Source organism: Callorhinus ursinus, unplaced genomic scaffold (assembly GCF_003265705.2).
Source record: "Callorhinus ursinus isolate GAN/ISIS: 27379988/994484 unplaced genomic scaffold, GSC_fseal_2.0 scaffold43, whole genome shotgun sequence".
Lineage (NCBI taxonomy): Eukaryota > Metazoa > Chordata > Mammalia > Carnivora > Otariidae > Callorhinus > Callorhinus ursinus.
In genome coordinates, this window is record NW_027397105.1 from 4,789,033 (window position 1) to 4,813,206 (window position 24,174).

The 24,174-nt window shown below is 51.7% G+C and overlaps 1 protein-coding gene across 1 annotated transcript; it reads right to left on the minus strand.

The window, feature by feature from the left end:
* Positions 1–1,276: 1,276 nt before the first annotated feature.
* On the minus strand, positions 1,277–21,624 carry LOC112817144 (myosin-3). The gene is made up of 40 exons (XM_073881494.1): positions 21,421–21,624; positions 21,270–21,365; positions 20,189–20,332; positions 19,638–19,794; positions 19,167–19,194; positions 18,247–18,355; positions 17,578–17,670; positions 16,529–16,592; positions 16,352–16,450; positions 15,527–15,630; positions 15,303–15,441; positions 14,783–14,901; positions 14,550–14,699; positions 13,659–13,829; positions 13,251–13,557; positions 13,068–13,138; positions 12,356–12,443; positions 12,150–12,267; positions 11,623–11,746; positions 11,397–11,533; positions 11,055–11,310; positions 10,612–10,854; positions 10,345–10,521; positions 10,109–10,254; positions 9,940–10,030; positions 9,125–9,514; positions 8,898–9,024; positions 7,478–7,596; positions 7,108–7,304; positions 6,541–6,724; positions 5,727–5,892; positions 5,335–5,459; positions 4,470–4,778; positions 4,165–4,368; positions 3,965–4,090; positions 2,673–2,843; positions 2,475–2,579; positions 2,217–2,312; positions 1,971–2,108; positions 1,277–1,395 (listed from the first exon to the last, which is right to left on the minus strand). Exons 1-40 carry the CDS (start codon positions 21,622–21,624, stop codon positions 1,369–1,371), a joined length of 5,919 nt encoding a protein of 1,972 aa, XP_073737595.1. The 3' UTR covers positions 1,277–1,368.
* Positions 21,625–24,174: the final 2,550 nt, after the last annotated feature.

Sequence of the window (24,174 nt, forward strand, 5' to 3'; positions counted from 1 at the left end):
GCCCCAGAGAGACATGCCACTGTTTAGTCCCAGTGTGTCCACAAAGTGGCCCCAAAGGCCGAAGAGATGTGGTCTTGGAGACAGAATTCTCTGAAACCACTGACACGCCAAATCTGACATCGACATTGGCCTCCTTTCTAGTGACAGATCCCAGGAGGCTCGAAACTCCCCCTCCCCTCCCCGGGTCTTTGATGCCCACTGAGTGTCTCCTCATCTTCTCGAATCGGACAAAGAAGGGAACCTGGCAACTATTTCTGATAAGTTTAATTATGACAAGAAACAGATGATGCCAGGTTAGAAGATGCTCTTTCCAATAGCAGATCAGCCAGCGAGTTACTGTGACTTCCTGCCATTTTTTTCTTTTAAGGGAAAGACAGGTTTACCCTGAGTAAAGGGTAAGATTTTCTGTTGTGCGGCTTTGAAATAGTGCAGACTGAGCCTGGGGCTCAGTGGTAGATCTTGACAGAGCTCTTGAAGGACCCAACACTTCCTCATTCATTTGTGTATGTTTAATAGTTACCACACTACTTGCATGGAGGGCTGCCCGACAAACCCTTGCTGGACTCCAGGGATCCTTCCTGACAGAATGTGGAGGAGGGGGATCTGTCCCTTGCCCTATAATGCTGTTCAACTTGACACAGGGTTTTCCCCGACCTGAGCCTCTGTGTTTCCCTCACACCACACTGAGAGGCAACTCTTCTGACAAATTTCCCCACCCTCCTCCCTCTGCTGAAGCAGTGGCTAATCTAAGAGTATTTTTTCTTTATGATCTAATCTCACATTTAAAAGAAATCTCTCGGGGCACCTGGGTGGTGCAGTCGGTTAAGGGTTCAACTCTCGCTTTCGGCTCAGGTCATGACCTCAGGGTCGTGAGGTCGAGCCTCGTGTCGGGCTCTGTGCTGAATGTGGGCCCGGCTTAAGATTCTTTCTCTCCCTCGCCCTCTACTCCTCCCCGCTTGCTCTCTGTCTTTCTCTCTAAACAAAACAAAAACAAAAACAAAAAAAATTTATAAAAAAATAAATTATAATATGTGGTGATTAACATAACAATAAAAAAATAAAAATAAAATAAAATAAAATAAAAAATAAATAAATAAAAGCACTCTCTCCCTGTCCCCAAATATACACACTAGAGGAATTTTATCAAGCCATCTGCGGACGGAGATTTCAACATTAGGCACAAAAATCACTGAGCGGTGAGCCACTTCCACGCAGGGAAGAGAAACGAGATAGTCAAACAGCCTCGAGTTGAAAACGAAGCAAAGTTTAATGCGTGTGAAGGGGCCGCATGGAAATTCGCAGAGATGGCCAGGAACCATGAAAATATACATTTTGCATATTTTCCGTCCTGCTCCAGAAGAGGATCGCTCACTCTTCACTCTCATGGACCACCATCTGGAAAGAAAGTAGGCGTTTCTCGTTACGTCAGAGGGCAGAGACCCATTTTCTCCTGTCCCTGTCCCTGCAAGCGTCGGGGAGTTGCTCGCTTGTGCTTTTCAGTAGGACACAGGATATTCTTTGGACCTCAGGAGAATACACGATTGCAAACGTGGAGGGAGTCACCCCAGAAGCTGAGAAACTGGCCCCCAGAGGGCAAGCCCCACCCTCGGGGACTTCCTACCTCTGGTTTTCCGTTCCCTACACGGACAGTGACTGAAGACTTGGCGCCAGCAGAGGGCGCCGGAACGATCGCAGCTGGAAAACGCGCCTTCCTTTTCAGGATGTCGTTTGCTTTATCGCAACTTGCGTTTTGGTGGGGCTCTTCTCAGCTAAGTGATTTGAAGCAAATCCCTTCCTTTCCTGAGCCTGAGACTGACCAAGTCCTAAGGCACGGGGATCTCCAAGGTTCCTTCCAGCTCAAAGGTGTCTGCATCGCTGTGGGCTCTTCCCAGCTGGCCCTGGAGCGACAGCCCTGGCATGCACCTGCTGTTCTCCATCTGGGGCCTCTAGTGCCCACGGGAACCACCTACCCTGCTGGAGGTGAAGTCGCGGGTCTTAGCGCGAAGCTTATTGACTTGAGATTCTGCAATATCAGCACGTTCTTCTGCCTCTTCGAGCTCATGCTGAGCTTTGCGGAATTTAGTGAGGTGAGCGTTGGCTTGCTCGTCCTAAAACCAAAGAGGCCAGGCAGGTAAGGGGAGCGTGCACCCGTCTCCGAGCTCCCAGTGAGGGACAGCCCAGGCTGCTGTTCAAAAATCCCAAGCTGTCTGACTTACAGCCTCCTCAGCCTGCCTCTTGTAGGACTTGACTTTCACTTGAAGCTTATCCACCAGGTCCTGTAACCTCAGCACGTTCTTCCTGTCCTCTTCACTCTAAAAGCAAGAACATGGCCTGCAGCTAGAGGAGGGGGCAGAGTTGCACGAGGTCTGGCCAGTCTTCTGGGCCACGGGTTTCTTCCAGGATTCTGGAGAGAAAACCCAGGGCGGTATTCGCGCTCTGCAGAGAAAATGCCTACGGGGCTTTCTTTCTCTCACCTGGTAAGTTAACTCCTTGACCCGCCGCTCATATTTCCTCAGGCCCTTGACAGACTCCGTGTTCTTCTTCTGCTCCCCTTCAAGCTCAAACTCCAGCTCCCGGATCTGGGGAAACAGTTGGGAAGTTGGTCTGGGGCTGGAGAAGGAGCGGCTGAGGCCGGAGGCCCTGCTTATGCCGGGGCTTCATCCTGCCAGTACCCGCGTCTCCAGCTTCTGGATCTGCTTCTTCCCGCCCTTCAGGGCCAGCTGCTCAGCCTCGTCCAGACGGTGCTGCAGGTCCTTCACCGTCTGCTCCATGTTCTTCTTCATGCGCTCCAGGTGGGCGCTGGTGTCCTGCTCCTTCTTCAGCTCCTCGGCCATCATGGCCGCCTGTAAATGCAGACAAAGATCAGGGGCCTCGGAGCTGTCAAAACCTGGGCCCCCCGAGGACCAGGGCCATGCTAGAGAAGAAGGACAGCAGGAAGGCAATGACTGAGCCCACCCTTCCACAATGGAACACGAGAAGACCTACGCCGGGTACATAACAGAACCTAAGAAATGCAGTGTCCAGGGACTGGATGGAAAATGGTCTCTTGGGGCGCCTGGGTGGCTCAGTCGTTAAGTGTCTGCCTTCGGCTGAGGTCATGATCCCAGGGTCCTGGGATCGAGTCCCTCAAAGGGCTCCCTGCTCGGCGGGAAGCCTGCTTCTCTCTCTCCCACTCCCCCTGCTTGTGTTCCCTCTCTCGCTGTGGCTCTCTCTGTCAAATAAATAAAAATCTTAAAAAAAAAAAAATGGTTTCTTCCCCTTCTTAAACTGGCCTCTCCGGGACCTTACCTGCCCCCACCCCCACCCCCACAGCCCCAGGAAATTCTTCATTATCACCAATATGTTTTCAAAGGAACCTAAGACCTGGAGAAGGCCGGTTGGTACCCCACAGGGCAGGTCTGGGGATAGTGAGTTACGGGAAGTCGGGCAGGGCATTGAGGCAGGTGTGCAGACGCGAGAGCAGAAGAGCTGCAGTGGTCCCCACCAGGCGGCAGGTGGCTCTGTGGGAGCTGGGGCCACGGGGAACAGGCTGCTCAGGCCCAGGTGGGTCAGGTGCAGGTGGGAGGGGAAGCCGGCTTCACGCCAGGTGACATTGGGTGAGACATCGACATCTAAGGGTCTCATTTTCATGTTTGCAATAAGTCAGATGTTGAAGAAAAGAGCATACCTCTCTGTGGGCCTTAGAAACGGACTATACTCCTTTCCAGTCTTTTTTTTTTTTTTTTTCCCCTATGCTCCATTATTTATCATATTGGCCTTTTAAAGTGCGGGAGGAGACGTGCTGAGTCCAATGCAGGAGAGATGGATAGCAGTTTGGGAGCAGAATGCACCTGCCGTGTGCCCCCGGGGAGGACCTGACCTGTCTAGGGGGCACGTTCTCAGGGTCGGGAGAAGGAGGGGCTTCAATGCAGTATGAATTCGGCCACCACACAGGCACAGGAGGTGGGTGGGAGGGAAGCCTTACATCTGTGATGGCCTTCTTTGCCTTCTCTTCGGCGTTCCTTGCGTCCCTGCTGGCATCTTCCACCTCGCTCTGGAGCTGCGTCAGGTCCGTCTCCAGCTTCTTCTTGGTGTGGATGAGGCTGGTGTTCTAGGGCCGGAGGAGCGGTGTTACCGGGCGTGCATCGGGTCGGGGACTCTCCCCCCTGCCTGCCCGCCGCTCACCTGGGTGTGCAGCAACTGCACTCTCTCGTTGGCGTCCAGGAGCTCCTGCTCGGCCAGCTTCCGAGCCCTCTCCGTCTGCTCCAGCGACGCCCGCAGCTCCTCCACCTCGGCCTGCAGCAGGTTGGCTCTGCGCTCCACCATGGCCAGCTGCTCCTTCAGGTCCTCCTGGCCGCGGAGAGCGTCGTCCAGGTGTAGCTGGGTGTCCTAGCCAGGCAAGCAAGGAGAAGCCGAGTTGGCGTGGAGGCGGGAGGGCCATGAGGCGAGTCTGCGTCTTGGAGTGTTCCCGCCAAGGAGCCGTCTCAAACCTTCAGCTGTCCCTGGACACTCCGGAGGTGCTTAAGGGTCTCCGCGGCCTGGCGGTTGGCGTGGCTCAGCTGGATCTCCATTTCATTCAGATCGCCTTCCATCTTCTTCTTGATCCTGACGGCCTCGTTCCGGCTCCGCACTTCGGCGTCCAGGGCGCTCTGCATGGTCTCTACTGTTCGCTGGTAGTTCCTCTTCAGCTGCTCGGTCTCTTCGTCCTTCTCGGCGATCTTTCTGTCGATTTCTGACTTCACCTGGGTCAGTTCAAGCTGGATTCGGAGGATCTTGGCCTCTTCATGCTCAAGGGCGGCCTTTAGAGAACAAAAGCAAAACAGAAATGGGACAGAACCTGCTACACCACCACCCTCTGTGGTGATAAAGCTTCAGCGGGATATTCATGACTGTGACTATACAATATTCAAAACGATCTTTTTTTTTTTTTTAAATCCCTAACTTACTTAACTTCAGGGCAGAAATAACCCCTCTTGCATTGCTGTTTGTTTTTTATTATACTATCGAACAATAATCATATTTAAATCATCCTATTGCTTAGGAGCATACAGCACCTTATAGATACTTTAAGTTCATCTAAGGTTTAGTAAAATATCATTTTTAGACCTATTTTAATGTAATGATTTTTCTCCACTAAGTCCAAGATAATCCACAGGTGTTGTTTCATGCCATTTAATAGGAAAGGAGCCGGCCTCGGGATTGTGGCTTGACAGAAACGGGAAGGCAGGAAGGGAGACAGAGGGAGGCCAGCCAGCACCCCTCCTCACTCCCCCAACGGGCTGCAGCTCCACCCGGGTCGGGGGGGGAGCAGTGCCCAACCCCCCTCCCGCCAGTGCCTGCTTGCATTCTGCTCACCTCTGCTTCCTCAAGAGCCAGCTGGATATCTGCCTTTTCCAGCTCGATCTGCTTTCTTGATTTCTCCAGTTCATGGATGGTTTTACCATTCTCAGCAATTTGTTCTGTGAGATCTGCAATCTCCTCTGCAAAGACATAAGTTTGGAAACTTCCTCTGCACAGGTTTCCAGGCACGGTAAACACCTACCAAATGCTTTGTAACTAGTTCCCCATCATTCTAAGGTAGCTGTTTCCTAGAGATAAGATTGTGTCTAGACAGAGGCTCCGCAGTCCCCCCTCGGCTGATGGGCACCTTCCGTGCATGCACTGACGGAGCCGTGCGCAGGGATTGGCGTCCCGAAGCCATGCCCAACAGTGCCAAGGGGGACGTCAGGCTGTCGCAAACTGCTTACGCTCCAGATTCTTATTTTCTCGTTTCACAGTTTCGAGTTGATCTAAGGCTTCCTCGTAGGCATTTTTCAGCTTGAAGAGCTCGGTGCTCAAGGAGCGGGACTCCTTCAGAGATGCCTCCAGCTCTGCCTGGCTCTCCTCGCACTTGGTTTTCCATTCGGCCAGCACCTGGAACACGGGCATGAGAGGTGCGCCCTTGATTAGCTCTGCTCCAAGCTCCTAACTAAGCATAAGCATTAACGGAAATACTCCTAGAATTGGGGGTTCCCTCGGCAGTGGCTCTTGCCTGGCACCTTGATCTTGATGATTTGAGGAGCTCAAGATCAGTAACATATCAGCAACAGTTGCCATCTCTAAAAACCTCGTGGATCCTCTGAGAAGGTAGTCTCTGGGCTTAGCTGCCCTTTTCTTAATATGAGAATGGCCCTGCACTTCTAAATATTTCCTTAAAACTTGGGTTTAAATCAACCTTAATGTACTAAAAGGGAGGCTTTCAGAGAGCCTCCCCATGGGACTCGAGTTAGATTCCCACATGTTAGCCACCAGACAGGCCCCCAGTAGTGTGGGGGAACAAAAATATTTGGAACTGAACACATGCTAGCAATTGGTTCGTCTCCTCTGACAATGCTTGAAGGGGACCTCCATCCCCAACCCACACCCGTTTCATTTTACACCCGAGGAAACAACAGCCCAGTGAAGCTCAGGACTTGCCCAAGGCCACACGGCTGGTGGGGCAGAGGCAGGACTGGGACCCAGTCTCCTCCTCCCATGACTCCTGGGGAGCCCCAATGAGCTTGCATGGACCTGACCCCACACCTTGTCAAAGTTCCTCTGCTTCTTGTCCAGAGCAGCAGCCAGAGAGTTGGCTCTTTCAACATCAACCATCAGATCCTCGACCTCCCCTTGCAGCCTCTGCTTGGTCTTCTCCAAGGAAGCACACTTAGCATTCACTGCCTCCACCTGTTCCTCCGAATCTTGAAGGCGCTGAGCAAGTTTTTTCCTTAAAGCATATGAAAGAGAAGCAGGCACTATTCAAATCTCAATCCTCTTGAACGTCACTGTTCATCAAATTGGAATCACTCATCTGTGTGACTCAAACACTCATTTGCTTTCTGAAGCCCAGGAGAACTTCCTGTCTGCTAAAAACCGGTGATCAATAACCTGCTTTGTCTCTAACTGAGATCAAAGCTGTTTGTCTTAATGGAGTGTGGTAACGCCAGGTCCCTCTCACGGCGCGCACAGCACTGCATTAAGAGACAGATGAGGTGAGAAAACACCTCGTAACATAACAAAAGCATTCCCAAGTAGCTCTAAAGCCAGTGCCCTCTATCATCTCATCATCTGAGACCTGTCGTTCTTCTACCGGCAAATGGACTAGCGTACTTGGCCTCCTCCAGCTCCTCCGTGCGCTGGATGGCGTCCGTCTCGTATTTGGTCCTCCACTGGGCCACCTCGCTGTTGGCCTTGGACAGCGCCCTCTGCAGCTCGGCCTTGCCCTCCTGCTCCTCCTCATACTGTTCCCGCAGCAAGTCACAGTCGTGGCGGGAGGACTGCAGGGCGTGGGCCAGGGCGTTCTTGGCCTGCGGGAGTCCAGAAAGAGGAGAGCCCCCAGTGGATGAGCGTTTTGGTGTCATTTGCATGATACAGTCCAAGCGTGTTCCTGCTATCATCACCTACTGAATAAAGTTGCCCTGTTTTCTTGCAGGTGGTAATTGAAGGTTAGACCAGGAAAGTAGTTCCTCAAATGACTTACCTTGCTTTCTTCCTCTAACTGCCTCTTGAGCTCTTCTATTTGCTGGGTAAATGCTTGCTTGCTCCTGGAAAGTTGGGACACTATGCTTTCCTTTTCTTCCAGTTGACGACTCAGCTCCCCTGTGTCCAGAAGGAAATATTTTCATTTTATTCACGCACTCATCCATTCAGCAAGTTCCTACTGTGTGTAAGGCCCCATGCTAAGATCCGGGGAGAGAGTAAATGACGAGGTGTGGTCCTTTCTTGGGGGAGAGGAGAGATATCCGTGAAAAAGAAACCAAAGACTCAACTCATAAGGTATTGTTCTAAACTACTAGAAGCTTGGAGTGACTTTGGTCAGTACAACCCACTGAGAACAATTGTAAGTTTAAACATCACCACCTAAAAATGCCCATCAGACCTTCCAGGGCTGGTGTGTCCAGCTGCTTGTTGATTTGTCATTAAGAGAAATAGTGCCTTCCTTAGGACTTTATAGCTCGTAATTTGAAGTTAGACTCTTGGGTAAATGTGGTGGGTTCAGGTTTATATGCTCATGCAGAAGTAAGAGGGAAAAGGTGGAGGGAGAGAGCTTATGACTCCAGAGGTGAATCCCCAAGATGATTATAGAAGAGGCAACTAAACCTGTTTTCTTTGCTGTTTTGGTTGTGGCTGCCAGCAAAGGATTGATTGATTCCCTGGGATGATGGGCTGGAGGACCACGGCGGGGCGGGGCCACGTTTTCTAGGTGAAAGCCCCAGATAATATTCCCTATATATTTTAAGATTTATTTGTTTGAGAGAGAGAGAGCGAGCACTGTGAGCAGGGGGAGGGGCAGAGGGGGAGAGAGAGAGAGAAGCAGACTCCCTACTGAGTGCGGTTCCAGCCATGGGGCTCAATCCTACAACCCTGAGATCATGACCTAAGCCAAAATCAAGGGTCAGGGGCTTAACCGACTGAGCCACCCAGGCGCCCCTTTGTTCCCCTATATTTCTACTACACACCAGAAACCTATACAAATTGGCTGTGTTTCTTTATCTCTTTTCTTAAAACACTTGATTGCAGACCACAAATCTGAATTTGTGTGGAGCAACAAATAGAAGAGCCTTGGGAATTCATTTCTAGTATCATTTCTGCCATTTAGATTCTTTCTGATGCAAGGTATTATTAATGTTGAAAGAGCTTGAACCAAGTGATATTCTGACTCCCCTCTTGTTCCGATCTGCTTTTCTCGCTCCGGTTTTTACTGAACTCTCAATGTTCCCTCCTTCACGATATTTTGAACAACTCTTTCTTGAGTTATTCTGATAGCTTCTCTCCGAAAAGATGCTTTCCTAGAGATTCTCCCCCACACAGTGCTGCCCTTTGGTGTTGACCAGTTGCCCCCTGGCCCCATCCTCCTGGAGGCGACCACGAAGTGTGGCCCCTCCCATCCAGTCGCTCACCAGCCTCTGTCTGCAGACGGGACTTCTGTGTCGCCAGCTCGCTCATGCTTCTCTGAATTTCCTCGTTCTTGCCCCTGGCCTCGCTCAACTGATCCTCCAGAGTTCGGCATATTTTCTCCAGGTTGGCCTAAAGGATTGAGAAGGGGGAGAACTTTAGTCGTATTCAGACTGGAATGACCCAGAGGTGTCTCTCCTCAAAAGCACTGGGTCCCATCCTGCCCGAGCACCTTGGATTTCGACACGCTCTCCACGTTGCTAGAAAGATCGTCTATCTCCAGCTTGAACTCGCTCTTCTCTTTCTCCAGCTTCTGCTTGACCCTCTGCAGGTTGTCTATCTGCTCCCCGAGCTCTGCCACACTGTCTGCGTGCTTCTTCCGCAGGGTGGCCAGCATAGCTTCGTGCTGTAAGGTGGCCTCCTCCAGGTCCCTGCGCATTTTCTGGAACTCGGCCTCACGCTTCTTGTTCAGCTCGATCTGGGTGGAGGTGACACCTCCCGCCTCTTCCAACCTCTCGCTCAGCTCCTCCAGTTCCCGGGCATAGTCGCTGCGCTGTTTCTCTGTCTTTGCACGGGTTGCCCGCTCTGCCTCAATCTCCTCTTCCAGTTCCTCAATCCGAGCCTGTGGAGGGCGGCCATTCACCCATGGGCAGTAGGTCCCCAGGGTGACTCACTCTGAACGTCAAGTACAGGCTAGTTTCCATTCTCATTAAACAAACCAATGGTTGGGCTTCTCCCAGGGGAATAGGACTGTCATTAATTTCCTTTACTATGAATTTTCCCTGCCCCAACATGGTCATTACCCCTGCAGTGACCAACCTAGGACGTTGTCCATTCAACTAAATGTTGACCCCCCCAATACCTTCATTATGTATTTTAAGTTATGGAAAAATTATTCACCGTTGCTATGTCAGCCTAGGAGAAAGGAAATTGATGAGGCAGGCAGACCCATGCTCCTGCCCACTTGCTCAAAATGGCTTACAGCAGATGGCACCCAGCCCACATGCATGACCTTCACATGAAAGAAAAATCCGGGATGCCTCCTACCTGTAGCTCTTTGATCTTCTTCTGAAACTGGAGGCCCAGAGTCTGCTCATCTTCCACTTTGCTTTGCAGCTGACTGTATTCAAAATCTTTCCTGTGAAGGGCAATGCAGACTATGAAGACAGAATAGCCAGAGACTCAGAAGATTCAAATCAGTGGCTTTAGGACATACTTCTTGAGCCTTTCATCCAGCTGCTGCTTGTCATTCTCCAGATCTAATATGGATTCTTGGGCAAGCTTCAAGTCTCCCTCAAGCTTCCTTTTGTTCCTTTCCAGATCAACACGGAGCTTCTTTTCTTGTTCTAGGGAGCTTTCCAGCTGAAAAGGGCACCATATCCTTTTGAGAACAAATTCTTTGCACCCAAGCGTCCCTGGGTTCTAGGACTCCCATTAGCATTATTTACTTACATCATCGACTTGCTGTTCCAGTTTGCCCTTGATTTTGCTCAAAGAATTGACTTTGTCTTCTTCAGCTTGGAGGTCATCCAGGGCCTGCTGGTGGGCCTCTTGGAGGGCCTTCTTCTCCCTGGTGAGCTTTGCGATGATTTCATCCAACCCCGCAAGTTCCTCGGTAAGGTTTTTAACCTAAGAAGAGGACACAAGCAAATTATAAGAAGGAATAAAGTCTGGTTCGCAATGACTACACGAAACTGGAGAGACCCACAGAGAGAGTACCTTGTTCTCCGTGGCATGCTTCTCCTTTTCAACCTTGGCCAGGGTCAGCTCAAGGTCGTCAATGTCTTTCTTGAGCTCTGAACACTCGTCCTCCAGTTTCCTCTTCTTGGCCGTCAGCTCGGCGTTGATCTCCTCCTCATCCTCTGCTCTCTCGGTCACCTCCTTGATCTTGGCCTCCAGCTGGAATTTGGCTTTGATCAGCTGGTCACACCTCTCCTCTGCATCCAACAAGTTTTCACTTTCCTTTAAAACAAAAAACAACAACAAAAAAAGAAGAAACACGATTTCCTTTAATGAGATAAGGTTTGTGACATTCCAGGACCTTGGTATAAATGAAGTCCTTTAGGAAGCATCCCAACTGCAAAGCAAAAATCCCCACCCCAATTCCTGTCTTTCTAAATAGTGAAATCCACAAGCAAAGGTAAACAATCCTAAACACATACAGCTTGCACTTGGAGCTGCAGGTCATTCTTCTCTTGTACTAGAGTCACCAGTTTTTCCTCCAGTTCCTTCCTTTTGGCCTCTGACTTGGCGAGCTCGTCTTTGGTTTTCTGAAACTCTTCCTTCATGGTGGCCATCTCCTTCTCGGTCTCTGCGCTCTTGAGGAGAGGCTTGATCTTGAAGAAGAGCTTCATCCAGGGCCAGTGCTTGACGTTCATGAAGGCGCGGACGTTGTACTGGATGCAGAAGATGGACTCCCTGAAAACAAAATATGAGTTCTTTCCAGGAGAAGACCCCCCCATGCTCCCCAAAGAGCTCAAGTTTGAACAGAGACCCTGCTCAACCTTCTCTGCACCATCTTCTGGAATTCCACACGCATGAGGAACCCTCTGCACACTGCTTGCGTCCGGGTGATCAGTTTGGCCAGGCGGTCATCCCTCATTTCCTCCAGGGTTCCCAGCAAGCCAGCCTTGAAGAACACCTTCCAGGGGAGAAGGATGATATGAGTCCCTGTGATGGAGAAGTCCAGAAGGGACTGCGGGCCAGCATCTGTCAGAACCGAGGCATTACCTTGGTATGTCCAAATTTGTACTGAGTGTGGTCAATGTCGATGGAGGCCAACAGCTTCTCGCAAGCTTTCTTGCTGTCAATGAACTGTCCCTCAGGGATGGCACTGGCATTCAGCACTCGGTATCTGCCATTGTAGACACAGACACAATTGCAGACCTTTAGCAAAGACGTTAATCTTGGAGACCCAACTAGTTCAGGCCTCTCTTCTATCTGACCGGCAAGAAGGCCAAGGTCCGGAGAAGGAAGGAAACTTGCCCATCATCATATTGCTAGGTGGTGGCCTGGAATCCAAGCCTCCTGAAGCTTAGGGCAGGCCTTTTCCTGCTGTATCATGTATCAGACATGCTCTTGAGAAAACGTGGAAGAAAAAAGATGTATACCTTGGTTGGGAGGTAGGTCAATCATTGGACATGAAAGTCTACAACTGCTCTGTTGAAGTGGGCCTTTTCATATCGGTATTTCTCCCTCTCAAATTCCAGCATCTACACACCACAGCAAGAAGCATATAGAACATTTTTCTAACACACCTTTGTTTAAAATCCCCATAGAGAATCCTGTTTGGGAATCCCTTCCTGCAGATGCGGATGCCCTCCAGAACACCGTTACACCGCAGCTGGTGCAAGACAAGGCTGTGTTCCATAGCCCCTGAGAAGAGAAGCGAGAGACATCAGCTTCATGAGGGATTTCGCAGAAACTGAGCACCATCTACAGCAAGCATCAGCAGGGGTCTTACCTGGGGTTTTGGTCTCATTGGGAATTATACAGCGCACAAAGTGAGGATGAGTCGTTCTTAAATTTGACATCAGCTTGTTCAGGTTTTCCTAAAAGATGAAATTTGACAGTCTACTGTAGGCTTTTACAAAGATGGAGATATACTGTGATGAAAAATAAGATCTATATTTTCAATGTATCATGAATTCTAAAGAATGAAATTATTTAACTCTTTTTTTTTTTAATAGCCCAGTGACTAGAGGTATAGGCACATAACTGATATAATGGTCTTTCGCTTCATGGTGAGCCAGAGACTAACCACGTACAAAATGCTCTCTGAAATCAATTCCAGAAATGTGTCTGGCTCTGCTGGGAGCTTGAGATGCTATTGCGTGGGTCCCTCAGGCAAGTGGGAAAGTTTGTGCTGAGGACTCATCCCCCAGGCCAGCCAACTCAACTACCAGCAGTACAACATAACTGAATTCTGGGCCAACATTTGTTAAATCTCGTTTATATATTATATATATTTATATAGTTACTATATATTATATGATTATTTATTCGTATATGTATATTTTATCATACTGCCATTCAGCTTCACCAAGTAACAGCAGATTAAGACCAGAGTAAGACCATGTTACTGTTCTTAAATAAAACAAGGTCAGAATCTCTACATTGCTCATTTTGAGATCACTTAAACCAATTACAAGCAAATAAGCCTGTATTTTTCTTACCCTGAAAAGGGCAGAGACAGTCTGGAAAGAAGAACCCTTCTTCTTGGCAACTTTCTTCTTTCCGCTGTCAGCTGAAAGACAAAGATGGGACACACTGTTTTCAGATCTCCTGGGGTTTCTCGGGCCTGTGAACTGCGTGGCAGGAGAGAGCATGAATACAAGGCAGTCTGTGGAGTCTGTTACCGTCTGCTGTCGCGAAGGTGGCATAGAGATGCGCCAGGAGCCTGTTGGAGGACTTCTGGTACAGCCCCACCACAGTCTCGTTCAGCGGGTCCTTGTTCTTCTCCAGCCAGCCCGAGACACTGTAGTCCACGGTGCCTGCGTAGTGGATCAGTGAGAAGTGCGCTTCAGCCCTGCCCTTGACCACCTTGGGCTTCTGGAAGTTGCTCGACTTGCCCAGGTGCTGGTCATACAGCTTGTTCTTGAAGGAGGTGTCTGTGGCCTTGGGGAACATGCACTCCTCTTCCAGGATAGAGAAGATGCCCATGGGCTGGATTAAAGCAAAGCAAAATGCGTATAGGGTAAATATGAGCCGTAGGATGAGCCACAGAGTTTAGGAGAAGACGTTATTGAGTGGACAGATCAGGAGACCTTCTCGATGAGCTCGATGCAGGCAGCCAGGTCCATCCCGAAGTCGATGAAGGTCCACTCGATGCCCTCCTTCTTGTACTCCTCCTGCTCCAGCACGAACATGTGGTGGTTGAAGAACTGTTGCAGCTTCTCGTTGGTGAAGTTGATGCACAGCTGCTCCAGGCTGTTATACTAATACCAAAATAGAGTGTTCACATGCAAAGTCCGACTTCCTTCAAAATCAAACATCCATCAACCTTGCCTCCTCTTTACCTCTTTGCCAGCTCATTTAGCCCTTCAGATATGGGCATATTCTTCAACGTCTAGCCCAGATCATATCTCTTCCTTGGAGACTGCTCTGAACTTCCAGCTAGGTGTTTCTCTGTCTCCTGAGTCCCTGTGGTCGGGATCTCTCCTGTGCACCAACCATGGTCTGCCTTATTTTATAGTTACTCTTCCATGTACCATATATACCTTCCGTTTTCCTCTATGAACTACAAACTCATCTTTCATTCGCCAGCATGTCTTGTGTCTGGTAGACACAAAATATATGCTCTCAAGAACAGCTACATACTTCTAACCCAGAACCAGCAGGATATTTATGTAAAGGTCGCATGATTGGCTTATCAAATCCTCTATATGCCTGACTCTACCTATGTCAGTGATTGCATTTGAGTGCTTTCTTTTATCCATTTAACAATGTCCTTTATAAAATTCCACTTGTCCCAAGTCTTCTGCTGTCTTGAAATTATACAACCCCCCTCCCCGCAAGATGTTTCTCTTCTACCTTATCTGCCCTACGGTTTCCTACACGATGTGATGCTCTGACATATGCTCACCTTGATGTCTTCCTATGGGATCATGATGACCAATCCCACCCCACACGAAAACATGAACCTAAGGAACCCAGACCTCAAAGATCTCAAAGCCGGCAATGTCCAAAACACCGATGAAGTGTTGTCTTGGCAGCTTTGTATCCAGTTGTTGGTTGATGCGAGTGACCATCCACAAGAACAGCTTTTCATAAACTGATTTGGAAAGGGCATTTACAGCATGGTGAACCTGTTGGGGGAAAGATCACAGGAGTCGGAAGGCAGTGGCCATCGGAAGCCTGCGTCTCTCACAGCCTCGAAGCAGGAGCTTACCTGATCCACGGTTTGACCTTTGGTAACATACTCATTCCCGACTTTCACCCTGGGGAAGCACAAAGCTTTCAGGAGGTCTGACGAGTTCAGGCCCATCAGATAGGCTGTTTTGTCGGCCACTGCCAGGAAAAGAAAAACGATCACAAAGAGGCACTCCTGATACTTGGCAAAGTAGGAGAACCACTTTGAAAAATTCTGCAGATGTTTCAAAGCTTGGCGAAGCTTGTCTTGGCTGTTTTTTACATCCCTTATCTTTAAATGCTTGTATGTGGCCAGTGGAAGCTAAGTCACTCTGAGAATACAGTAGGTTTCATGGGAAGGCAGGACTGGGTTCCAGAAAGCCCTGGTCATGTCTCATTGCCTTTGAAACAGGCCCATCCCTGTGATTCAGCAAATGGAGGTGGTAACGGTAGGCATCGGAGCCCAGGAGAGGATTCATTGCTTTCAAAAGAGGCACCAAATGATCTCCACTGACCCGTCACCCAGCTCTGGTGAGTGGCCTGGTGTGGTTATTTCGTACCTTCGGTGCCGTCTGGCTCGGCCTGCTCCTCCCGCTGCTTCTGCTTGAACTTCATGTTCCCATAATGCATCACGGCCCCCGTGAGCTTGTAGAGCCCAGACTTCTCTTCTGGGGTGAAGCCCAGGATGTCGATGGCACTCTGACAGCCAAAGAACAGCAGGTTAGTCGGTTGACCCAAGTGATGGAGGAGGAGAACCCCACACCCTCCTCCTCGTTCTACTTACGTCCGTAGCCAACAGCTCCTCCGCATCGTCAATGCTGGCCACCAGGATTTCACCCTGGCTGATGAACGGGTAGTCGTAAGGGTTGGTTGTAATAAGCAGCAGCTCTGAAACAAGAAATTTCAAATAAAGAGGTCACACAGATGCAAAGCAAACATCCACCCAGTCGATCTGAGCTCCTAGATTCTGGGCTTAGACTTTCACCACTGGAGCCCAAATTGAATTGAGAGTCAGAAATTGCTTTCCTGCGGCGTGCCCGTGCCATGTGGATTAAGAGCCCCTGAGAGAACATTTAGATTCTCTTGCTCTGCACGTGAATGGCGCACATCAGTGTAGGTTGGGGAAATTAATATGGGAAGCTAGCTGAGCCTGGGTCAGGAGAGGAGCCCACACCGAGGGGAAGCACAGGTGCTTTGGTATTATCATAGCCTTTTCCAAAACCTGTTGAAGGGCTGCAGCCTGTTTCCAGGCTTTGGGACCAGAAGGTGGAGCAAGCACACGACGTGCACATAGGCCCGTGTTGGGTGTGGGACCAGGGGCAGTTGGTCTGGAGAGAGGCGGCTTCCTACGTTGGAACACCAGGGGGCGCTGAAGGACAATTAAACGCTTAGTTGTTCAGAAGGTTTTCAGGAACCCTTGCTGCATTCGGTTGTGGTTTAATCTCCTTCCTGCCCAGGGGATTCAGTATCTTTCAAACTGGCACATCGCTGTCAAAAATAGCCCCATCCCACTTCTAAAACAAACTTCCTCCGTTGGCTGCCGAGTCACCTATGTATAGGCCGGTGCAACCCTCCTTGGTCTGGTGACGTCAGGGCCCAGATGCCTCACCTATGAGCTCAGGCTTCTTGTTGGAGAGGATTTGGTAGAAGATGTGGTAGCTTCTCTCAGCCTTCAGCTGGAAGGTCACTCTTGATTTTTCCAGCAGATCTGTGGACACGAATACGGCACTGTTTTCCAGACTGCCCCACCCACCCCAAGACGCCATCTGCTCTGTAGTTGACTTACAAGTTTCAATATCCGCAGAGGCCAGCTTCCCAGTGGTTCCAAAGTGGATTCGGATGAACTTGCCCTGTGGGGGGAAAGGGACACCAGTGTCTACGTGGCTCCAGGTGTTCCTGCGAGTCTCCTGGGCAATGTGAACAGGAGATTTCTTCCCCTACCTAAAATTCAGTGTGTCTTCCTTCTTCTCCATTCTCTGCCCAGTATGATGTGTCCCCTTGCTTCCATGCCCTTCACCCCACAATTCCTCCAAACCCCCGACCCCATCCAGTTGTAAAGTAACAGAGTGACTTTTTTCTTTCTTTTTTTTTTTTTTAAGATTTTATTTATTTATTCATGAGAGACAGGCGGAGGGGCAGAGGGAGAAGCAGGCCCCCCGCAGAGCAGGGAGCCCGATGCGGGGCTCTATCCCAGGACCCCGAGATCATGACCTGAGCCGAAGGCAGACGCTTCACCAACTGAGCCACCCAGGCGCCCAGAGTGACTTTTTTCAAGATGCAAATGAAACCATATCATTTCCCAGCTTACAGAATCCCTCAGGCGCTTCCGGAATAAAATCCAGCCCCCTTCTCATGGCCTCCATGCTCCTACATGACCAGACCTCTGTCTACCTCTTCCCCCACCTTGTGGGACCCACCTCCTGTCCACCTTGCTGCCGCCGCACAAACTCTCGTGGGTCCCTTGACTATACCTGGCCCTTCCCCACCTCAGAGAGTGTGCTCTTGCTCTTCCCTTTGTCCCTCCTCATCCTACAGATCTTGGGGTTCACAGGCTGGCCCCCCTCGATGCCTTTTCTGCCAACCTTGTCTAAAGGAGACCCTGTCCCCAGTTACTCCCTGTTTATTGAGCTTTTCATGAAATTGTCTCACCGCTGAGTTTCGTTCTGTCATTGGCTATATGCCCTCCCCCCCACCTCCCCAACCCCCTATCCTTCTACCCCCCTACCCCCCACCCCCCTGCCCCCAGCCCCATAGCCTCTGTAGCCTCCGTGAGGACAGGAAACTCGCCTGTCCGAAGGCCCCGAGAAACCCCAGCGGAACTGAAGTTAGACTCACAAAGCGGGAGGAATTGTCATTCCTCACGGTCTTGGCGTTCCCGAAGGCCTCCAGCAGTGGGTTGGCACTGATGATTTGGTCTTCCAGTGTCCCCTAAGGCAAGACGTCAGGGGAGGAAGCAGCTGCAAGTGATGCTGGGAATGCTCCCCAGCTCTGCCCGCCTACCCGCCCTTGCTGCCTGGAAGCCCATGGCAGAGCCCGTCTCCGTCCCCCTGGCTTTCCAGGACAAGTCTCAACCAAATCCTGCACGTGGCTCAGCTGAAACGCTTCTGCTATTTTGTGACATATGAGTGTACTTGGGTGTCTTGATGTAAAATTCCCTTAATGCTTCAAAATGCCTTGCTTCTCTCCAGTGAGTTCGGGTGTCTGCATTAATTTCTTGCGGGTCGTAACCGCTCTGTTTTGAAAAGCGAGTATTGCTACAATTCTCTTAAGTCGGTACATGTGATTCTGCCCTAAAAGAGCAAGCTGTCTGAGCTTCTCCCCAAATGACCTTCCTTAGTTAAGCCTTAGAGCCTTGCTTTTTTAGAAAGTCACAGAATCTGGTCCTGGAAGATCAACCACACCCTGGGTTGTCTGCAGTAACTGGCTCTCTTAGGACTTCAAATCCTTACCTGCCCTCGCCCCTCACTGTGAAGTTAACACAGTAAGCCTTTCCCTCCCCTATACCTTCATTTTGGAGTCCTTCTTTTTGGCGAGGTCTCCAGTGGCTGCAATTGTTGCAAAGTACTGGATGACCCGTTTGGTGTTCACAGTCTTTCCTGCCCCAGATTCTCCGCTATTTGGAGTGATCGAAAGAGAGAGGGCGAGAGAAATGTGTCCTGTTAGTATAAACAGCCTCCCCAGGATGTCACACAGAGGCCTGGACATACGAGCCACAGCAGACACACACCTACCAAACAAATGTGAGAAACTATGTGGAGAGGCCAAGGCGCAAGGGAAGCCTCAACATAGCTGAGATGCCCTGATGGTGGATGATTCCAGTTTTCGAGACCTTATATATCCCCTCCTGTGTGTGCATCCCCATCTCTGTCTTTTCATCACAGACTCTGCTCTGAGTACTTTTCTTTTCTTTTTTTTTTAAAGAGAGAAAGAGTGCAAGGGGAGGAGGGGCAGAGGGGGAGGGAGAGAAAAATCTCAGGCAGACTCCCCGATGAGTGTGGAGCCCGACGAGGGGCTTGATCTCATGACCCTGAGACCAGGACCTGAGCCGCAATCAAGAGTCGGAAGCTTCACCAACTGAGTCACACAGGCGCCCCTGCTCTAAGTACATTTTTTATTTTTTTAAAGATTTTATTTATTTATTTATTTGACAGAGAGAGAGAGAGAGAGAGAGAGACAGCGAGAGAGGGAACACAAGCAGGGGGAGCGGGAGAGGGAGAAGCAGGCTTCCCGCCGAGCAGGGAGCCCGATGCGGGGGCTCGATCCCAGGACCCTGGGACCATGACCTGAGCTGAAGGCAGACCCTTAATGACTGAGCCACCCAGGAGCCCCTACTTTCTAATTAATAGAGCAAACGGTGCCTTTGCCTCCTGCCTTGGAGACAAAGAGCCGTAGCTACGAAGCTGCTCTGGGTCTTGAATACTTACGTGATCAGAATGGACTGGTTCTCACGATCTGCCAAAGGAAAAAAGTGAAACAGAGTTGACAGCAATATGAAGAGCTTCCCCAGCCCTCTGCCCCTTGTCAAGCAGTCGCGGTTCGCTACGCCCGGCTTCCTCCCTGTAGCATTTTGTGTGGTCCTGGGGGCGGCTGGAAGAGCCTCCTTCTTGACAGCGACACTCAGACGCGAAGCCTCTGCTTTGAACCAACCAGCGGCTTGTCATCCCTCTGGGCTGAACTATGTGAAATTGTCAATCTTCATCCTCGCCCCCGCCCCCCAAATGTCGGTTTCATATGGTTTAACCTATTCTTGTGTTCAATCCAAACTTCCTAGCAGAGCCTGCAAGTCCCTAAAAGACCTGGCCTCTTCCAGCCCTCTCTAACTACCCCTCCCCTCCTCCCTTTGTGCGGAGCCCCAGCGGGGCCCCTCCGTGGCAGGCCCCCTCCCAGAGACTCACCGGTCAGCATGAACTGATAGGCGTTGTCGGAGATGGAGAAGATGTGGGGCGGGGCCTCCTGGCGCTTCTTGCCTCGGTAGGCTTCCACCACCTCGGGGTTGTACACCGGCAGCCACTTGTAGGGGTTCACGGTGACGCAGAAGAGGCCCGAGTAGGTCTGTGGGAGTGGAAAAACCGCGTGCGCGCGTGTGCGCCTGTAAAGCCCTCTGCCGCTATTCTGTCTCTTTACACTAAACCCGTAAGGGAGGGGTGGGTTTCTCTTTAGAGATGAGACACAGAGACGCAGAGGGGACCGACCGGCCCTCCTGCGACTAGCAAGTGACCCTGCCCTGCCCCAGCCCTCGGCTGGTTCTCCTGCCCTGCTCCCTGCTCCCTGCTTCCCGCCTCTCTTCCTCCTAATCCCCCCTTCCTCCCTCACCCCCTGCCTGTCTCCTCCCCCCCTCCTCTGTTTCCTCCAGTCTCCCCTCTTTTGTTCAACAGCTTTGTCACACCCTGGTCACCCACATCTCCACCCCACCGCACCGACCGCCCCAGGGACCCCAGGCACTGACGTAGATCATCCAGGACGTGTAGCGGTCTTTGAGGTTGTACAGCACGGCCGGCTCGTTCAGGTGGGTCAGCATGGCCATGTCCTCGATCCGGTCGAACTTGGGGGGGTTCATCGCATACACGTCCTCTGGTTTGACCACCAGGGTCTGAGTTGGAAGAGGTACGGTGACTACCTAGTGTCCTCTGTGTGTCTTGCCCCTGTTTGGCATTTTTTGTCTCCCACGAAGAGCCTGGATCCCAAGGGGCAAGCCCTGGGGAAAAGGACCCTCGGACAGTGGAAGAAGACGGGGCCAGGGTAGCTCACAGGGGCACCGGGAGCGTGTGATGTTCTCCGTCACTCAGGGATTTAACCCTTTTCTCTCTACAGCGCTCCCATCTCTGGGCAAGGCGGGTGGGAAACCTGCCTTCTCCTGCCTTCAAGCAGGAGTCACTTAAACCGCCCCATGCAACAAGCCCTTCTTGTGAAGAGTCTAGACCGCCTGGGTTCCCCCTTCCCTGCTGCTTTGTAAGCCCACGCTCAGCCCCGACATCTGACGTGTACAGAGAGCCCCCCTCTGGGGGCCTCAGGGGGTGATGGCCTCGAAGGACGAATATCACTACCTGCGTTCTTCACACCCAACCCAGTGACACTATGCCCTCCTCCTTCAGATTTTCCTTTTTCTTCTTTTAATATTTTTTTTAACTTTTCTCAGAACATTTCCAGATTCTTCTGGTCTCGATTTCAGAAGCTAGTGAAGTCCAGGATTTCACTACCATGTTCTGGGACAGAACGTAGTAGGCTACGCTGCTCATGGCCTTCATGAAATAGGGAGGCTGCCACTTCACGTGGAGTCTGTGGTCCACTAGGATCCCTTACTCACTTTCCCTTACTTCCTCAGCTAGACGGCTACTGCTAGAAGAAGTAGGGAGACCCAGGCTATCAAAGGGGAATATTTTACTGAAGGATGTCTTCTCACTGTTGGGAAGCCCCACACCCTTGCGATGCCAAAAGTGACATGAACATTGGCAAAGAGCGGCCACACCGGCTTGTCCTTCTACCCTTCAACCCGAGTCCAGCTTTCACTCCACTGTCTCCGAGGGCACCTGGGAAGCCAAGGCAGGGAAGCCAGGCAAGGCATCCAGGTGCCAGAGCCGCCTCTGGAAGCGGTAGGGGTGGGCAGGTGCACAGACTTGGGGACCCTGCCAGGCAGACAGAGGGCCCCGAGGGCCTGCCCAGGGCGTACGAGAGGCTTACCCGGTTGTCTTCGGTTTCCACCGTGACCTTCCCATCCTGGCTACTCTTAATTCTCCCCTTGGCGTATTCCTCCTTTGAGTCGACCACAAAGCAGTAGGTCTTGGCGTCAAAGGGCTGGTTCTGAGCCTCGATCCTCTCCTTTTCCGACTTCCGGAGGAAAGGAGCGGCAATGCCGAACACTTCCATTTCAGTGTCGCTACTCATGGTGCCACTGGAAGGCAGACAGGCGGGTGATGCCCCGCCCGCTCCGCCTGCCCGCGGCACCCCGTGAGCAGAGGTCCAGGAGCCGGGCCGCCCTCCATCCCCTGGGGCTCCACCCGCGGGACCCAAGTGCTGCAGAAATCACATGTGCACATATTTGCCCCGTGGCTTTTCTGTGCAAAGGGCACAGAGCACAGGTGATCCAAGGTTTGGATCTGACAGTGAAGGGCCCCCAGGGGTGAGTGCAGCTCCTGGGACCTCACTTTCCTGGTCTGCAAAACTCAGCGGTTGCCGAGGAAAGCTTTACAAGTAAACATCATAAAAAAATAACCATTCTTCAAAGAGAGTGTGCTGAGGGGCAAATAGCTAAGGAATTTTTGGACCCTTCAGATTCAAGGTGGCTACCTCCTCACACAAGGAAACCAGCTTTGGCTTCCTTTAGTGGCTCAGACTAGAAGCAGCTTCGGATGCCAGCATCGGTCTGGAAGTTTCCTCTTCCACCTAAGTTGTGCTTGTCTGAGCTCTCTTAGACTCCGTGCCCTCAAGGCCACTGGGAGGTGGGAGGAATGGGGAACCTGGGGTTACCTGGAGACTTCCAACAGCCCAGGGACCTGATCAGCTTTCTCACCTGAATGGTCACACCCACAGGAAGGCAGCACAGAACAGCACCTGTGGAAATATCAGACCTGCAATAAATACGCAAAAGGCAGAGTCAGGACACGGGGGAGTGTCCGGTTCAGCTTTGCGCAGCTCTTGCTGGGATAACTACGTAAGGACCAAGGCTGATCACTTAAGAACAGCCTTGCCCCAGATGCCAGCTGGAGGAGCAAATGGGACACGACCCACAGGGAAGCCACTAAGGCAGGAAAATCCCAACTGCCTCCAAATCTGGCTCCAACCGGCAGTGCCTCCCAGTACTGCCCAGTACGGGGCAGTAAGGTCAGAATCCCTGAGAAGAAGCTTGTGGTTCCAGCCAGGGTCAGGTCTCCTAGTCTGCGGTGGACAGAGAGATGTCTCTGACAGTGGTCATTGCTGCACAGCCAGTGTGGTCTTGAGAGGACAGGGCGCCGGACAGGCACACAGCCCCGGGCGGGGGGGGGGGGGGGGGGGGGAGAGGGAAGGGGAGGGGGGCACAGTGCCCCCCTCCCCCGCCCTCTGCATGGATCAGTGCGGCCAGGGGAGAACAGCAGGCCACGGTGGACAGGCTGCGGTCCACGGCGTGCGCAGACGTATCCTACCCAAGAGGGCACCCAAAGATGAGGTCACGGGGAGCGGGAGGAGGGCCTGAAGGACCCCTACCTCGGTGGGGTGCTGGAGGCAGAGGGGGATGGCCATTTGGGCCAGAGAGATCCAGCCTCCCATCTAAGTGATTCTTACCAAAGCCAGGCAGGGCCACGCACCGCGTGCCCGGCCCCACCGAGCCGGTGTCCTCTGAAGCACAGAGACGGAAAACACGAGAGGGGCGCTGTGACTTACCTCCGCCCAGGAGAGAGGGAGCTACAGAGGGGCTGCTGCCGCCTGGGCTTTTATAGGCCCCCCTGCAACCCCACTGGCTCATTCCTTCTCTATATTTGGAAAGAGAGTGACCGACACCACAAGCTGAGAAGCAGCTCCTTCCTCACGTTTTTTGGTCGTTGCCAAGGGAAAGGTATATATAGAAATGAGCAGGATCCGTAACCATTTTCCAGCTATAGAAGTGGGAAGTTTGAGATGCCTTTCTCTGGGCTTGGGGCTGGCACCGCCTCGCTCGCCGTGCCAGGAGCAGCTGTCTGGCTGCCGAGGGCCTGATCCTGCGGGCGGCTGGGGCTTTGCAGTCAGTGTGAGCCCGGCTGCGGGCACAGAGCTCGGTCCGTCCCGGCACACGGAACAGTGGATGCCACCCAGGAGGAAAAGCTAAAATCCCCTGGGGATGGTGAGCAAGACTGTTGTCCCAACACAGGGTTGTGTTAGTGTACAACTATACCGGGAACAAGAGGAACAACAACACTGATAATAGTGACACCTCCTCCTGCTCCCCGTTTACTGTGTAACTTTCTGTCTTATTAGTGTCATTATTAACTTAATCCTTTTTGAAGCCCCAGGAGGACCGACAAGTGCACAACGGCCAGGGAGCCATTCCGGCAGTCAGTACTCTCAGCAACAGCTGCGTGCGGGCCGGCTGTATTAAGATGTATTACCAATCGGGGAGGACCAGCTGCCGGCCTGGGTGGGGGGCAGGGGGGAGCGGTGGGCCCGCAGGGAGCTGTCTGACACATGTGGTTGTTTTCCAAAGATTGGAAACATAAAACCTCAAGACCAGAGTAAGTGTAGATTTGAAGCTTTTGCCCATTGTCCTTTGACTTTTTTGTTTGCCTCCCCTTTTTCCTTGGCCACACCCCTGGGAGGGTGGCCGGGTGGGCATCCTGTGATTAACTGTAGCTAGAACTGTGGGTCAGCGTTCCCACTCGAGAACAGACGACCCTCTCATCCCAAGCGCAGGAAAGGAGGCTACGCAGAGAGGCGTGGGGCAGGGAAGGGGGAGCGGGGCCACAGTCCCCGGATGGAGGGAGACTA